Genomic DNA, 18,644 nt, shown 5'->3' on the forward strand with positions numbered 1-18,644 from the left:
ATCTCCATTTTACAGTCAGCTGTTCATGTTCATAAAATTAGTCATAGCAGAGGTAGGACTGGAATACATTTCCCTGGTTGCAAATCCCAGACTCTAAGCTACTCTAAGCTACCGTGTGGGTCTGGACAGAAGAAATGGGATAAACTGGTAAACACTAGAGAACAAATACTTCAGTTCAAAACTGTTAAAGAACATGGTAGTTTCTTATTTATATATGTTCTGGACCTGTCATAGTGCCTGGAACTGTATAGCTACCTAATAAATGCATGCCTGTGAGACCGCAGAGAAGCATGGTTTAAAGCTTATAGAACAGGAGCTGATTACATGCTCGTGGATACCCTATTGTCAGAGTTGATCAAATATTTTAGCAGAGGCTGGATTTCCAATCATTTATTAGTCATATTATTGATTACCTTCATATATAAGCTTGGAAGTTGAAATAAAAGTCCTCAAACCCTGAGATTAAATTTTCAATGTTTTTTTTTTTCAAATATGTGTTTAAATAGTGAGAGTAAAATCCTATACATATTTCAGCATGCTTAAATAACTCCTGTCTATTAAGAAACAAACAAGTCATGAGAAGTCACTGGAAAAAATTTCAATAAGGGTGATGATATCAGAGCAAATCTAGCATAGGATGATTATATTTTAATACTTTTTGAAAAGTGTCATCATCAAGATATATGCAGGCAGCTAAAATACAAGAGATGATGACGGATTTTCAATGAAAATAATATTTTTCTGTCTGTAGCTTTCCAACTGCAAGTCTTACTCTCTAGAAGAAACTTTTTTTGGAGATTTTGAAATCAATTGTTTATTTTTAACTAAGATATAATCAACACATAACATCAAATTACTTTCCAGTGTGCAACATAATGATTCAATATTTGTATGTTTGTTGGAAGCAACACCTTTAATCATTTCAATTTCAGTTCTTATGGTGTTACTTCTAAAATCACTAGGTAATATGTTTACTTTTCCATTAAGGGTCACTTAGGCTTCCCTTGTGGCTCAGCTGGTAAAGAATCTGCCTGCAATGTGGGAGACCTGGGTTTGATCCCTGGGTTGGGAAGAGCCCCTGGAGAAGGAAAAGGCTACCCACTCCAGTATTCTGGCCTGGAGAATTCATGGACTGTATATAGTCCATGGCATTGCAAAGAGTCACTTACTTTAGACAGTATCAATTGACTTTCTGCTACAATAGGAAAGCATTAATTACTAAAATAGATGTATATTCATGTTCCAAGTCCATTCTCATTTTTTATTTACTTTTATAGTTTAAATGCATTAATACTTTAATCAGGATGGATTGTAACCCAGAGACTGCAGAGCAATGCCTCTCTCATGATCCTTCTACTATCCCTGACTCATGCTGTTCATGCTTTTGTATAATCCCTTCCTCTTGCATGGGAAGTGTGATTTTCATCCAACCAATGGACTAAGGGAAAGGTGATGGGATGTCACTCCCATGGTTACATCATATAGACTGTCCTTGCTGGCTTGATGAAGTGGATGGCCATGTTGGGAAAGTTCTGTGGCAAAAAACTGTGGGGGACCCCCATGAGCTGGAGCTAAGGATAGTCTCTAGTCAAGGGGCCAGCAAGGATCCAAGGCCCTCAGTTTTAGAATCAAAAGGAAATTCAATCTGCCAAAAATCTAACTCAGCCAAGAAGTAGATTCTTCCCCAGTTAAGCATCCATATGGGAACACAGGAAGGAAAGACCCTTAACTGAAGCCTTATGAGACACTAAGCAGGGAACCTACATGAGCTGTCTGGATTCCTGACCCACAGAAACTGCGAGATGATAAATGTGAATTGTTTTAAGCTTGTGGCAAGCTGTTATACAATGGAAAACTACTAGTGACGTAAGCTAACAAAAAGGCCAGGCAATCCTGTGCTGGTGAGGACACAAGCATGGAATACAGAGGTATGAAGGTTACACTTGGAACTGGCCTTAACACTGAGTGGCTATTAAATGCCACTATTAAAAGTATATTATATAATATATATTATATTTTAATAGCTTATATATATTATATATAAGCTATTAAAAGTATAACCAAAGTCAGAGGTAATCCCAAGATTCTAAGCCCTCACGAAGACAAGATAATGGTGCCATTATCCAGAAAGAGAGATATCAGACATATAAAAATGCCACAAAGCACCAGTCCAGGTTCGATGCATGATACTGGATGCTTGGGGCTGGTGTACTGAGATGACTCAGAGGGATGGTACGGGGAGGGAGGAGGGAGGGGGGTTCAGGATGCGGAACACGTGTATACCCGTGGCAGACTCACGTTGATGTATGGCAAAACCAATACAATATTGTAAAGTAAAAAAATAAAAATAAATCAATGAGGAAAAAAAAAAGCCACAAAGGCCCCCCAAATGCTTCGACAATGACTTTCAGATCAGAGATCTGTGGTGTGACCAATCCAAGGGGATAGGGAATTCTAAGCCTGTTTTTTCATATCTGGGTTTCAACTCAGTCTCTCTCCTGACCTTGTTATTGATCATTAAAACTATCAATTACCCTTACAGACTTTCTTCTTCTGTCCCACAGGAAAATTAATAGGTCCCTATCACTGTCCCAGGATTTCTATCTACCGTCTCCTCCTTCCAATCAAGAACCAAGTCCTATTATCTCAAAAAAGATGCTTGTTTTGTTGTTTTATGGGGATAGATGAGTTTAAATGTGATGAGTCCTGGCAGAATTTCCCCAGAAATGATTGTAATTAGGGATGCAGAGTCAGAAAAATCATCATGGAAAACGAGGTGAAAGAGTCATGCAAATAGGAAGCAGTGACTGAAACTGTAACATGGCTGAAGACAGAACTCTCTGGAATACCCTTTTAAGGAAGGAATTAGAAAGAGTAAAAGAGCTAGCTTTCTTAATTTATTCATTTTTCATAGTACAAGGCCAAATTCTTTTTGCAAAATTGCACTATATGACGGTGGAGCAAGTACCAGGGAGAAAATGGTTGTGTCAAAAGCTGGAGAGGTGGAGGTAAAGGAATGGATTTCGGAGGACACAGGGAAGATGAGGCAGTTAAAAACATATATCCGCCTTATTTGACATGTAGGAGGTCACTGGTGACTTCTAACAAGACTTCAAGAATTTCAAAAATTCTTAGGACGCGGTGTGGAGGCTATACTCTGAGAAGTTAAAGAGTGAATAGAAAATTCCTTATCCTACACCAAGGTCAAGGAAAAGGATACATACTAAGCCAGACGTTTTATCTGTTATCTCCTTTACTCCTCATCATACCCATCAACAGAAGGCAGGCATATAAGCTCTACTTTAAAAATGAGGGCAGCAAGTCTCCAAAAGTTGACTCAAGGTCATAGAAAAGGAGGAAAAGGCAGAGTCAGGGTAGGACACTGGTTCATTGGGACCTAGAGTCTCTGCCACATGTATCTCCCCACGCCAACCTCCTGAAAGGCAAACCCAAACACCAATCACACAGGAAAGCAGAAACATCAACAATGGGCCTGATCTAATGAAGAAATATACAACCACAGAAATAAAGTATAATGTCTCCTTTTATTGAAACTGAAGGAAACTAATATTGTGTCCCAATGAGGGTGAAAGGTCCAATGCCATGATTAATAATTACAACAGGTCACAATTATTCAGGTCACCAGACTTACCATACACCAGGTGGAGTTCTAAGCTCTTCATACATTAATCCATTAAATCCTCACTAACAACTCGGTGTTATACAGACTCATAAGAGTCCCTATCTTAAAGAGGAAACAAGTTCAGAGAGGTCAGGTCTACTCTTCCAAGGTTAAACCATCAGTAAGGGCAAAACCAAGGTTTAAACCCAGCATTCTGTCTCCTAGGTCCATGCACTTAACCTCTCTGCTGTAAAACACACTGCTGCTGCTGCTGCTGCTAAGTCGCTTCAGTCGTGTCCAACTCTGTGCGACCCCATAGACGGTAGCCCACCAGGCTCCCCCGTCCCTGGGATTCTCCAGGCAAGAGCACTGGAGTGGGTTGCCATTTCCTTTTCCAATGCATGAAAGTGAAAAGTGAAGTCACTCAGTCGTGTCTGACCCTTAGTGACCCCATGGACCGTAGCCTACCAGGCTCCTCCATCCATGAGATTTTCCAGGCAAGAGTACTGAAGTGGGCTGCCATTTCCTTCTCCAGTAAAACACACTAAGTGACCAAATTACGAATATAAACCCAGATTTGTATATACCAAAGCTCATGTGATCTTTATTATGTCACAGGGATTGTGGATCATATCACAAGAAGTCTTTCCTGAATCTCTTAGTTTCAAGAGAAAAAGAGGCGTGGCTTATCATTCAATAGATATCATTAGCAGAAGTGTGAAACCTGCCACACAATCCTAAAAAAGTAAAATATCTAATTTAAGGCCATCTCAGCAGGAGCAGAGGGTTAAGCTTTTGCCCTGTGCCTGAGCTGTCGACTAAAGTAGCAGAGAAAACATAACTCAACATCTTTTACACAAGAGGAATGGAGTCAACATTGGATTAAACTATAACCCTGGGCCAGAGGTCAAACAACTTGTACTAATGAGTCCTGGTTGGCCAGAATGCACTAAGCACATAGTAAAGTAGTGAAAAAGTTGGCTTAAAGCTCAACATTCAGAAAACGAAGATCATGGCCTCTGGTCCCATCACTTCATGGGAAATAGATGGGGAAACAGTGTCAGACTTTATTTTTCTGGGCTCCAAAATCACTGCAGATGGTGATTGCAGCCATGAAATTAAAAGACGCTTACTCCTTGGAAGGAAAATTATGACCAACCTAGATAGCGTATTCAAAAGCAGAGACATTACTTTGCCAACAAAGGTCCATCTAGTCAAGGCTATGGTTTTTCCAGTGGTCATGTATGGATGTGAGAGTTCGACTGTGAAGAAGGCTGAGTGCCAAAGAATTGAACTGTGATGTTGGAGAAGACTCTTGAGAGTCCCTTGGACTGCAAGGAGATCCAACCAGTCCATTCTGAAGGAGTCAGTCCTGGGTGTTCATTGGAAGGACTGATGCTGAAGCTGAAACTCCAGTACTTTGGCCATCTCATGCGAAGAGTTGACTCACTGGAAAAGACCATGATGCTGGGAGGGATTGGGGGCAGGAGGAGAAGGGGACAACAGAGGATGAGATGGCTGGATGGCATCACCGACTCAATGGACATGAGTTTGGGTGAACTCCGGGAGTTGGTGATGGACAGGGAGGCCTGGCGTGCTGCGATTCATGGGGTCGCAAAGAGTCAGACACGACTGAGTGGCTGAACTGAACTGAACTGAAGGTGACTTCCAGGTGGGTATCAGAAATGGAGGAAGTCTAGGACTAGGAATAGAATGGACAATATACGTTGAGAAAAACAAGAGCACAGCTAGAAGAAGTAATGATTCTGGACCAAACAAGTGGAACCTAATTGCTGAATAACCAGCAGGTAGGGCCTCCAAGTTGCAGTGTGTGCTACACTCGCTGGTCTTAAATAGATGTATTTTTTGTGAGCCCCCGGAACCACCAATATCTGGATACAATCAATTTAAAGTCTTAGGAGGGTTCAGGATGGGGAACACGTGTATGCCTATGGTGGATTCATTTCGATATATGGCAGAAACAATACAATATTGTAAAGTTTAAAAATAAAATAAAATTGAAAAATAGAAAAAAAAAATCTTAGAAGGATTTCCCAGGTGAACAGCTGTCTGGATGAGGTAAATGAAGACAGTGAAGGAAAAATTAGTGCTGCCTATATTGGTTTGGCAAAAATGTTCATTTGGATTTTTCCATAGCGTCTTACAGAAAATCCCAAACAAACTTTTTGGTCAACACAACACTTTCAGATAGAAACAAAGTGGGGGAAAGAAGGCTTCCAGTGTGACTAGAAGCAAACACTGTCCTCTTATTTTATATTTATGAAGTGATTTCATCTCTTATTTATTTCTTTAGTGAAATGTATATTGCTTATTTTTAAATGAGGTAGCTTGGAGAAATCTGGCTTCCTAAGACTAAGGAGGACAAAACCATTTGTCAACAACAGTTACTAAAGTTATTGTGTCTTTCTTTGGCAACTATTCCAAATTGCAAGCACAACCTTAGGAGGAGTATTTAAATCTTAACAGGAGTTTCCAAACAATTCATTAACTTTATTACCATAATAACATTCACTTATGGAAGAACGTTTAGTCCCGCTTAATTGCCCAATTAACATTTTTCATATGCTGAAAAAGAATAATACCACTTAACTAATAATAAATGTCTTGAATTGAAATATGATGAGCTAGATTATCAGCATAGCTAAATTTACTTCACTTTGTACTTTGAAGCTTGTCAAATATTTTATGTTTGCATGTTGGCAAATCTCCCAAGTTATCTGGGCCAAGACCAGGTAGAAAGGGCTCAACACAATAGGAAATTCAAGGGCAGTACCTCATCTTTTCCGATGAGCAGAGTATCTTCTAAAATCACTCTTGTCTCGGAAACTAATACTCTCACTCGATATTGGTTAATGATTCCATTGGGTTGTCGTGGTTTCTTCCAGGTAATTCTTATTTCTGTGGCTTCTACTTCTGCAACCTGCAAATTAAATACTGCACCTGGAACTAAAAAAGAGAAGAAGAGGAGGGAACTTTAAAAATACATTCTCAAATTTCTAAAAATTCCTGAAGTCAGCTCATGACTGAAGACATATAAGCAATTCTGTTAGAAAACAGACTAAAACAATTTGTATCAGACCCTTTAAAAACACAGATAGCCAATGTTAAATTTCTATACATTGCTCTCCACATGTACACAGGAAACAGAGTAACATAATTTTCCCAAATCAAAATGCCATAACATTTGTTCAGAACAAATTAATTTATAAAAATAACTTTCCAGGGAAAGTTGTTTATGACTGGTGAATTCCAAGTGGAAATCTTGAAGGCTTTACAAAAATTAAAACATACCAAAAGATAATATGTGGAATACTCTGAATGCAATTACATGTAGCTGGTAAACTCTAGTAGTCAATTTTTAATTTGTTTGAAAAATTAATTGATTTTTGTCTGCTGATTTTATAAATTTTGTGAATCTCAAATTTCAGATGCCCTTACTCTTTTCAGAAGTAAAGAAAAAGAAGGAAAAACAATTGGTTTTAGATAACGTACCAACTACTTAAATTTCAGTTAGAAAGTCACCAAGTGGTGATCATTTTGTAATGAATAAAAGCATCAAATTACTAAATAAATACACAAAATAAATATTTGTATGTCATCAAGAGCAACTACTAGGAAACCTCCCAGTACAACAGGACCAATCAACCAAGAAAAATTCTACTTTGGGCACTTGTCCACTTTTAATTTATATTTCATTCCTCCCTCCACATTTAGTCTCCCTATCTATAAAATGGGTGTCATTAAATCTTTCCTATCACTATACAAGATTACAATAAGGAATAAATGGTTCAAAAGACTTTATAATATGTTGGCTGAAGAAAGAGAAAATGTGACATAAAAATACTGTTCTTTATGATTAGGATGTGGTCATACATTAAATTTATTTCCCTAAGGTAAAATATTTCACAGATTTAGCAAACTCCAGTTGGAAGAAAGACATATTAAGAGTAAAATACAAACGAAGAATGATTCTATTCTTCTTTAAGATAACAGAAAGGAATTAATGTCATAACTCCCATAAATATTATTTATAATTAATGAACCTAATTAAGCTTAAGTTAAACATGAAGTTAGCATAATCATGTAGTATTTCATCTTAGAGATTAAGAGTTGGGTTTTTTTGTCCCTATAAAGTACTCAGTACAAAACAACTCCTTAAATATTTTAATAGTGAAAATATTTCTCAATGTTTGTTGACTAGTGAATGACTAGATAGCTGAACTCTGAATCTCAAAACCACGACAACCCAATGGAATCATTAACCAATATCAAGTGAGAGTATTAGTTTCCGAGACAAGTATTAGTTTCTGAACTCTGAAATTAGAAGCCTATTATTTGATTATTGCAGTCAAGTCTCCAGAGTCCAGTATGGGTAAAACCTGTGCTCAAAATTAAGAGATAAATGTTACATGGGTACACTCATAACTTGTCAATTCTTTCAATCTCCTTTGCTAAAAACATTTCGGTGTATCTCTATACAGAAGGATAATTCTTTACCTTGATTTCCCCACAGGTATTCTAATCTGAAGGAAAAACAATTTAATTTTTGAAAGATGGAGGAAGAGTTCTAAATTAGAACCCCACAATAAACGATTTATTCATTTGTCATTCAACAGACTGAGGACTCATCATATGGTCACTGTTCTAGGCAGTTAAGGATACAGGGAGGAAGAAGACAGATAAAAAGCCTTTGCATAGGTCACCTCTTATATAAGATTTATTTCATTACCATACATTGTTGCTAAACTTATGTTTCTTTCATATTTATCATATTTACATCATTCAAGAGTAGAGAACCTTTCCAATTAACCAGAGTATGAAAACAACACAGCTATTTAACTGGCAAAGCTCCATTCCACCTTTCTTTGACATTTCTAGGGTTGCTATGTGGATGAAGTCTTAGTCAGTACTGCATAATATAAATCAGAGAAGAGATCTGGCATTTTCCCACCTAATTTGAACTCATGTAGAATCTCAATTGAAGAAGCCAGTTTAATAACTATATTGATCAGAGTCATCAGATAACGAAACCCCACCTACTATAAAATGACTGAAATGGTCAGTACCATTTGATGCAACAAAAATTACCCACAACAGTATATTTAAATTGTATTGTCTCTTATTCTGTTAGCCAAACCTAAAAATAATAGACATAGTTTATCTTCTAATTTATAGTTTTCAATATAACTTAGTAAGTATTGCCCCATAACACTAATGCTTCACAATCACAGTCCAAAGTTAAGTGGTTCTCTATTACCCTAAAAATGTACCCCAAACTTGTGTAAGAACAACTGTAAGGCTCTCTCTCTTTTATGAAAGAAGAATAAAGCTTATAGGGGATAAAGGAAATGAAGGAGACAGCATTGTATCTTGTCTTTGGAAAGACACTTGATATGTTACACCAAAAATTCTCATGGAGAAACCAGAGAAGTGTGGATTAGATCAAACTCCTTTAATATTGATACCAAATTAACTAAAGAAAATCAAACACACAGGCAATTATTCATGGTTCAGCATTAATTCTGAAGGTGTTGTCTATGAGGATGACCTATGAATCATTCTCAGGCCAATACATCTATAAATTTTACTAATAAATGGGAAACAGAGTATACATATAATTGGTAAAAAAAAAAAAAATTCCAAATGATTAGTAGTATACCAGTGGCTTATTTATGTTGATGTATGGCAAAAACCATCTCAATTTTGTAAAGTAATTATCTCCAATTTAAAAAAAATCAACTCTAAGAAAACAATGGAGACAAATGGTATTGGGGTAAAGAAAATACATTAAAATAATTTTTGCCCTTATCTAGCAAATTAAACTCCCACTGGAAGTGAATTTTGTAAAAATCTACTGAATCTGAAAATTTGAAAAATAAAATCATGGAGAATCCTGAAAAATACAAAGTTGACAGTTTCTTAGTGATCACCCTACAAAGATGTTACTACTATTTGCAGAAAATAGCAAATTGAAATTACTGAGGACAAGTCTTCACTTTAATAGTCTATTTATGGGGGAGCAAAGATGGATTTCAATACGTTTTTTGCTTTTAAGACATGATGTAAACTTCCTTAAAAGATATTCGACACTAGTCATAGAGAAGTTTTAGGGGATTTGAAGCAGCAAAATTTACTTAAGGCTTTTTTAACCCACATAAAAATAACAAGCAAAAATCTGTTGTCATTGCTATATTCAGCAGGTTGTTTCATTCTGGAATGGCAACTATGACATTTTGTAACACTGGAGATTATCATCATTTTTTCCAAAACCATCTCTTCTTCATGCCTAAGTAGAAATCTGCTCAGTAAAATATTAAGGGAAATGCAGAAAAATTATGAAAAACATAGGATAACTGCTTTCACAACATCATGTTGATTTTCTTTGACAGACAATGGACCATATCATTCTCAGTATTAATGAAATCAGCCCTGGTATAATGTGATAACACATATTTCCTATAAGAAATAAATTCAATATTTTTCTATGAATATCTGGAGATTTGTTAGAACCTTGGTTGTTTTAAAATATATTAATTTAAAAGCTGGCTCTAATTGATTTCCTAATTAGACTACAGACTATTTTTAAAATATGAAGAATAAAATTGAGTAACTAATTAGAATATGAAGAACCTGTTATATTAATGAATAAAAAGAATACTAGAAAATTAAAGTATCAATTATAACTCAAAGTGTGTATGTTCTAATGAGTTATTTGATTGTTCTCATACAGCTTAAAGATTCCTTTATGGCAAATTTTTAATCAGTGGGACCAGGATTAATTAATGTGTCAGAGTCTACATTCACTGCATTTGCCCCAGTATTTCACTGAGACCCCTTTGGCTGAACTGTTCCTTGAGAACTGCATGGAGGAAGCAGGCACGCAGAGAAAAGAACCATGCCACGCTTGCCCTTACAGCAACGAAGGCCACCTTAGTTTCCAGTGGGTTCTGAGAGCCACTTGGATGTGGTGAGCAGGTGATGAGCAGTTCAGGAGGCAGTAAGACAAAACTGCGGTAAATCACCGGGTATACAGGGCAAATCGAGTCGTCTATTCAAAAAGACTTGGCGTCAAAAACAACCCATGTGAAGTACGTTGAACAATGTCCTTAAATATTCTATTTATTATTTTGTAAATTAAATAATAAAGACATAAGAAAGGGAAATAAATGTTTTAGTGATATCCTAAATAAAATGGCAATGTGGCAGTGTATTATCTGGGCTTCCCTGGTGACTCAGATGGCAAACAATCTGCCTGCAGTACAGGAGACTCAGGTTCCATCCCTGGGTCAGGAAGATCCCCTGGAGAAAGGAATGGCAACCCACTCCAGTATTCCTGCCTGGGAAATCCCATGGACACAGGATCCTGGTGGGCTACAGTCTTTGGGGTTGCACAGAATTGGACATGACTTCACATCTAACACACACACACACACACATACACACACACATTATATTATCTAGTTCACTGTTTTGGTCAAATGCTGTAGGCCAAGAATGATGACAATAAAACAATTATTTTAAATTGTGGATTCAGTTTAGGAGCACCAAAATCAGCTTGATTTGAAATAAGATTGAATTTATTTAACTGTACAATATGAGAATAGAAATTGGTCAATTGGGTTGGTCGAGAAAAGACCAGATTCTAGGGCTCTAAGTCTGATAAAGGCCACGTTGCTGTCATGTTGTGTTTGGCAAGCATACATAAATCTGTCTGGATTTCTTGAAAATTCTTAAGAGCAGGTTTAGGTAGAAATTTCAGGTCTAAGGGAGAAGACATACATGCTAAGACTCTTCTGATATAAATGCAAAAGAGAAATTCTGGCATGAAAAAAATAAAAACACTTTATTATTTTTTGTTTATTTTATTAATGGTGCTTCTCTTTAATCTGTGTATTGAAACCATGTACACATTACTATTTTCATTTGAAATCGATGTAACATAAATTTTACATTCTTTCAATAGCAAAATATTCTCAAGGGTCATTCTTTGAAATGGGGGAGAAGTACAAAATTCCCTAATAGTTGCTGCCCTCTCATGGTCAAACACTTGAATGATTTATCTGATGAAGGTATGCCCAACCTTGTTTGTGAGTGTGCATGCATGTGTTCGTGTGCACACAGGTGTGTTTAACTCACAACTCACTGAATGTTAGCTATCACATAAACAAAATCTGTTTTATCAAGTGTTGGTGTGATTGTAAAAAAAAATTGTTGAATTCTCCTAAATAAGTACAATATATAAAGAAAGGCATTGAGCAAATTTGGTGTGGGCCCAGAAAACAGGTTGTGAAATGGCATGGTAATATTTTTTAAATACTACAGTTAGCCTTAGACTGTGGTATTTAACATATACAAATAAGTTTCTTCAGGAGAAATTTTGAAAATAATTTCAGTCTATTCTGGTAAATTTATATTATGCACCTTCCAGGAATCCTCAATTGCTTAGAATAGCCTTTTGATTATAAACAGCATCACTGACTCAACAGACATGAATTTGAGCAAACTCTGGGAGACAGGGAAGGACAGAGGAGCTGCATGCAGTCCATGGGGTCGCAAAGAGCTGGACACGACTCAGTGACTGAGCGGCAACAACACCACAGCCAGTGTGTGATATATGGATTTCTCTGAACACTATTTTGTGGAAAAACAGAATATACAATAAATAATGGGGTTTAAGCCATGTTAAATGTGTTTAGTCTTGAGATTCTGCCAGTAGTTCTCATTGTGAAGATGCAGGCTGACACAGCGTGTAACGTTTGCTGCGATGTTCACTTGCTCTTTGGTCCCTCTTATCACGAGGCCTGCTATGGGTTTAGTGTTCTGAGGACACATATTCAGAATGTACTAGGGAGTCATCCGATAAGGAAATAACACGAATTAGATAAATATCAACCAAAGAGTTTCTAATACAATGTGTAACTGAGTCAATAAAGTTCCCATTCACACACTAGAGGAGATGCTCTTACCTTCTGGAGGAGTGAATACTGAAATATTTGACTTAGGTCCGATCCCCGCACTGGTTTCAGCCGCAACATAAGCATCATATACTGTAAACGGTGTTAGATTAGTGAATGCAAACTTAAGGTCCTTAGTGCTGTTATCTAAAATCCGACCTACAAAAAGCAAAACGTAACTGTGGATTATGTATTCTTCAAGCATGTAATCATTCTCACATTAAGTATAGAGTAATTGAAGTGTTAACCTATGCACTGACATTCACTGTTACTATTTTAAAAGTGAATATATGTTAAACATTTCGCTTAGAATTGCACTGGTGTCAATTTTACCAAGATGGAAAAAAATAACAGAAATATTTCGTGTTTAAAATTACTTTCATATTCATATAAAGCCCTATTGAACTGTTAGGTTATTTTTCGGCATATTTTAAAGGAATATGTTAGGTTTTACCAATATAAAAACAATGACAGTGTTTCATACTCAAATTGAAAACGATATATTTAGAAATGTTCTGTAGTTTAGTTTCTGAACAAAATTTCTTAACTGGGCCATCATCAAAATTCCTTACATCCTCAACTTTATTTCTGCATAGCTTTTCCCCCTTCTTGCTGTAACTGAAACCTAGCTCTCCCCTGAGACCACTGATTCTGTTCCCTGCAGATCTTCCTCAAGGGTGGCGACAGACTGAGTCCTTTCTCCCCAGAGCCCTCAAGTGACTAGGTGGTCAGGTATGATACGTGTTCTCCTTGTTCCTCCTTGCTCTGTCTGAGACTATCGCTAATGACTTCCTCGTTGCTAAAGTCAATAATTAGTAGATACACCTTCTTGAGTTTTTAGCCTCACAGATGAAAGAGTACCTTGTCAAAATTTTCAAAAATAACACCAAATAGAACAGGGGGTATCTGGGTATCCATGTGTGTCTGTGTATTGGGCAGGGAGGGGAGAAAAGGACTATCATATTTTTAGGTCTGAAAACATTTCAGAACTTTAGGAGCCTAAATACTGTATGTTGTCACGCTGCTTATTTAAGTTATATGCACAGTACATCATGCAAAATGCTGGGCTGGATGCAGCACAAGCTGGAATCAAGATTGCCAGGAGAAATATCAATAACCTCAGATATGCAGACAACACCACTCTTATGACAGAAAGTGAAGAGGAACTAAAGAGCCTCTTGATGAAAGTGAAAGAGGAGAGTTAAAAAGCTCACTTAAAACTCAACATTCAAAAACCTAAGATCATGGCATCCAGTCCCATCACTTTATGGCAAATAGATGGGGAAACAATGGAAACAGTGACAGACTTTATTTTCTTGGGCTCCAAAATCATTGCCGATGTTGACTGCAGCCATGAAATTAAAAGACACTTGCTCCTTGAAAGAAAAGCTATGATAAACCTATACAGCATATTGAAAAGCAGAACTTTGCCAACAAACGTCCATCTAGTCAAAGCTATGGTTTTTCCTGTAGTCATGTATGGATGTGAGAGTTGGACCATAAAGAAAGCTGAAGGCCAAAGAATTGATGTCTTTGAACTGTGGTGTTGGAAAGACTCTTGAGAGTCCCTTGGACTTCAAGGAGATCAAACCAGTCAATCCTAAAGGAAGTCAACCTGAATATTCATTAGAAGGACTGATGCTGAAGCTCAAGCTCCAATAGTTTGGCCACCTGATGCAAAGAATTGACTCATTGGAAAAGACCCTGAAGCTAGGAAAGATTGAAGGCGGGAGGAGAAGGGGACGACAGAGGATGAGATGGTTGGATGGCATCACTGACTCAATGGACATGAGTTTGAGTAAACTCATGAGTTGGTGATGGACAGGGAGGCCTGGCGTGCTGCAGTCCATGAGATCACAAAGAGTCAGACATGACTGAACAACCGAACTGAACTGAAGGTACTCAGGGATGAGAAATAAAGGTTACTCACGTGATTCATGACAGATTCCTAGAAATTTCAAAATGATTAATTTGGACCTTTGTCTATTTTTCCATTCTTTCAAATAAATGACAATATGTACATTTATGTTATTTCATTACTATTTGAAATAAATTTCTTTCATAGAACCATAAAATCTTGGATTAAGAATTATAGAGCTTAACTTGCACTAGTATAGGTTTTGAAGCCCTCAAAATATCCGACAAGTAGATGTCCAGCTCTTGCTTCTTCATAAAGATGTGACCTCACTAAACTATAAAGTTGCTCATATTATTTTTAGAGACCTCCAATTATTTGAAATGGTTTATTTGTTCTAAGCAGAAATCTGATTTAATATAACTGAAGCCCATTTTTCTTCCTAAAATACATTTGCAATCAGAACAAGTCAAGATCCTCCTGATCAAATATTTGAAAAAATGTATCTCTTCTAATGTTTCTCTTCTTGAAGGATTCCCTCTCATTCTTTCAGCCCTTTGTCATGAAATACGGAACATGGACAAGGCTTTACCATCCTTATTTATGGCTTTAAACAAAAGTTTTAAAGAGTTTCAACATTGCTAAGGGTCTTCGAAAAAGAGTTCAGTACTTTTTAAAAAGTTTGAAAATAGTAAAATATTTTATACAATTCTACTCCAAAAGATAAACATAAAATTGATTAAGACTTACCTGATGGCCCATATAATTCAACTCTGTAACTAAATTTTCCTGTTACTACAGTTGGTGGGTCCCATGATATTGCAAAGGACTTCCCTGTAATGTTGCCTGTTAAACAGTTTTGTGGTGGTCCTTCAGGCACTAAAATTATAGGGAAACAATGAATTAAAAGCACCTTATTAAATACAGAAAATACAAAGCCAGAGAAAAAATATCACACAGTAAAGCATTTTTTCAACTTAAAGAAAAAGTAGGCTATAATTGAAGAATGCGAATAAATGGTGGTTCATTAAACTCCTTATTTGTAACCATTACTATTTTTATTTAATGTTACACATGACTGCACAGGGTGTTTCATTGCTATGCAGTTCTTTGTGCAGTTACGTTGTCCTGACGCATATATATTAATAAGTATTGCATCAACAAGCCCTGAGCATCTGGCTTGATAAACCCTTTCCCTCTGCTGTACACAGGTGGAAGGGCCAAAGTAGTAACTCAACCCTCGGAATCTACTGGCAGTGATTTTACTTTTTCTGGTGGCTCAGAGGTTAAGCGTCTGCCTCTAATGCGGGAGACCTGGGTTTGATCCCTGGGTCAGGAAGATCCCCTGGAGAAGGAAATGGCACCCCACTCCAGTATTCTTGCCTGGAGAATCCCATGGACGGAGGACCCTGGTGGGCTACAGTCCACGGGGTAGCAAAGAGTCGGACGTGACTGAGGCACTTAACTAACTTTAACTTACTTTTTCTATCAATACCTGTATTTGGTTCTGAAAGGAAATTTATAACCTGCATTCCAATGTAATATTGGTGACATAAAAATAATAATGCTGTTTAAAAGTCTGTTTTTCATTTGTTGTTGTTCAGTCACTCAGTCATATCAGACTCTTTGCGACCCCGTGGACTGCAGCACGCCAGGCTTCCCTGTCCTTCACTGTCTTCCAGAGTTTGCTCCAATTCATGTCCATTGAGGTCTATTTTTCATACATGTATCTAATATTTTCAAACATCTTTAATTGAAATAAAACATTCCAAATATTTTTTAAAACAAACTTCTTGTCAACCAAATTTCACTTTGTGTGACTCTCATGAAATTATTTCTTTTTTTCTTAATAAGAAGTAAGGAGTATGGAAGAGGAAATGGTCTTCTTCAGAGATTTTTATTTAAGTTAAGGTAAAAAACCTTCACACTTACATGTAATGAAATGACAAGACCTAACACCTACGTCATCAGAAAAAAATACTATGCTTTAGTGAAATTACCCTACCAGGAATAATGCCCTTTGATATGCTCAATGACAACCTAAAAACTATCAATCATGACTGAATGTCTGCTACTATATATTTTGTCTTGTAGTGTGTAATACAGGACATAACAGTATCTCAGCTGGTAAGAATCCGCCTGCAATGCAGGAGACCCCAGTTCCACTCCTGGGTCAGGAAGATCCCCTCGAGAAAGGACAGGCTACCCTCTCCAGTATTCTTCAGCTTCTTTGGTAGCTCAGATGGTAAAGAATGGGAGACCTGGGTTGGATCCCTGGGTTGGGAAGATTCGCTGGAGGAGGGCATGGCAACCCACTCTAGTATTCTTGCCTGGAGAATCCCCATGGGCAGAGGAGCCTGGCAGGCTACAGTTCACGGGGTTGCAAAGAGTCGGACACAACTGGGCCACTAAGCACAGCACGGCCTACATAATATCATTAAATATACAAATACTATACCTAGAAATATGTACTTAGAATTTAGTAGTAATAATATCTAATAATGCTCATTTAGTGCTAACACCATATCCACAATGAAGATGTCTCCATTCATCACATAAAGAAACTGCAGTACAGAGAAGATACAGGTAGGTAGGCATTTTCTAACTACTGTTTTTATCTGATACTGAACGTTAATCACATGATATTTCTGCTACTGCAGGTGTGATCTCCACATCTGGTAACAGCAATATCAGTGACAGAAGTCATCATCAGATGATAATGTAAAATGTAGACGAACAGAGGCAATTATTAAAAATTCCTGAGATCACAGAATGATAAGAGCTGATCTTAGGAGCATGGTTATTAGCTCCTTTCTCCTTTTAGATGTTTATGTCAGTATCTTAGAAGAGTATTGAAATTGAAGATGCTCCAAATGGCATGCCTATTATCCATTATTAGGGAGAAAAAAGTTACTGAAAGAGAAGGAAGATCTTTAACAAAAAGATCTACATGAATAAAAAAAGAAAAGAAAGAAAGATTATTCTATGAATAATTTAACTTTTTTTCCTACCAAAAAAAACCCCATACCTGATTCCGGTGTTCTGACAATCGTACTATCAATATAACCTGCTTCAGTTGTAACAGCAGAAACTTCAAAAAGATACGTCGTGTAAGGTCTCAAATGTGTCACTACAAAACTAATAGGCTCTTTCCAGACAGAGCTAATCTTACTCTGTGACAACATGCTAGATGAATACGTCGTACGTGGTGGAGGAGTGACTCTCCCCAGGGTTGGTGAAGGGCTGGTTGTACTCCATAAAAAAGATTCATTATTCTCCTAGTGAATAAAACAAGCATAAATGGGAAAATAATGTAACACTTGGTAAAGATAAGAGTGATTCATTTTTTTCTTTATATTACAAATATTATTTTGTGCGTGTACTACTCGTTACAGCTACAGATAAATCTGCTAGATTTTAATTATACCCATTTATTATCTACAGTTACATGGTTAATACCACTGTCCACAGTTTCAGAATAGAATGTTTATTTATACCTTAATCTTTCTTATGAATAGGATTTCATGTGACAAAGGTATAACTACAGCAAAATGATTATTAAAAATTTTTTAACTCCACATTAAAAATTTAAGAGCCAAAAAGATAAATTTTTTTTTTTCCCTTTGGTGAAATTTCAAATATACATCACTGTCTTAATATTATGATCATTTTTCCCCATAAACATTCAAAAGATAACACCAAAAGAACATATGGGTGTGTGTTTATGTATATTAGAAATATATCTAAATTAAAAATATTTGTGGCTTCCATTAACTTAAAGCATTTTTTAAAAAAGTAATTTTGCTTGTCTTTTCATCAATAGTATCACAGTGATCACCAAAATTAATTTTTAAAAAGCATAATTACAGTACTTCCAAGGATTTCACATCAGTGCTTCGAGTAGTAACAAATTCTTCACTAAAGATAAGATACAACAAAAACAATCTAATTCCACAAGTGTAAACTTTACTATTTTGTTCCCTTCCTATCCTGTCACGTGGAAGTATTATCTTTTTCCCAGTGATACCCTATGCTTTCCTACTTTAAGGCTTATAAAGTATCCTCCACCCTCACATAATCACCTACTTATTCCAAGGCCTATCACAAATGCTATACCTATCAAGTCTTTCCAGAGCTCCCTAAGGGATTTTTTATATCTCACTGTTGAATTCTGAAACTCTTCTCTTATTTT

General features: G+C 36.7%; 1 protein-coding gene across 4 annotated transcripts in view; it reads right to left on the reverse strand.

The window, feature by feature from the left end:
• The window catches only part of PTPRQ (protein tyrosine phosphatase receptor type Q), a 282,762-nt gene that overhangs the window by 206,721 nt on the left and 57,397 nt on the right, over nt 1-18,644 (reverse strand). For all 4 annotated transcript variants that reach the window (XM_055586942.1, XM_055586932.1, XM_055586934.1 and 1 more), the window contains exons 14-17: nt 17,481-17,730; nt 15,203-15,331; nt 12,610-12,756; nt 6,417-6,589 (exon numbers count right to left, since the gene is read on the reverse strand). In XM_055586942.1, coding sequence (XP_055442917.1) covers nt 6,417-6,589; nt 12,610-12,756; nt 15,203-15,331; nt 17,481-17,730 — 699 coding nt within the window. The remainder of the gene's footprint in view (nt 1-6,416; nt 6,590-12,609; nt 12,757-15,202; nt 15,332-17,480; nt 17,731-18,644) is intronic.

This window comes from Bubalus kerabau, chromosome 1 (assembly GCF_029407905.1).
Source record: "Bubalus kerabau isolate K-KA32 ecotype Philippines breed swamp buffalo chromosome 1, PCC_UOA_SB_1v2, whole genome shotgun sequence".
Taxonomy (NCBI): domain Eukaryota; kingdom Metazoa; phylum Chordata; class Mammalia; order Artiodactyla; family Bovidae; genus Bubalus; species Bubalus kerabau.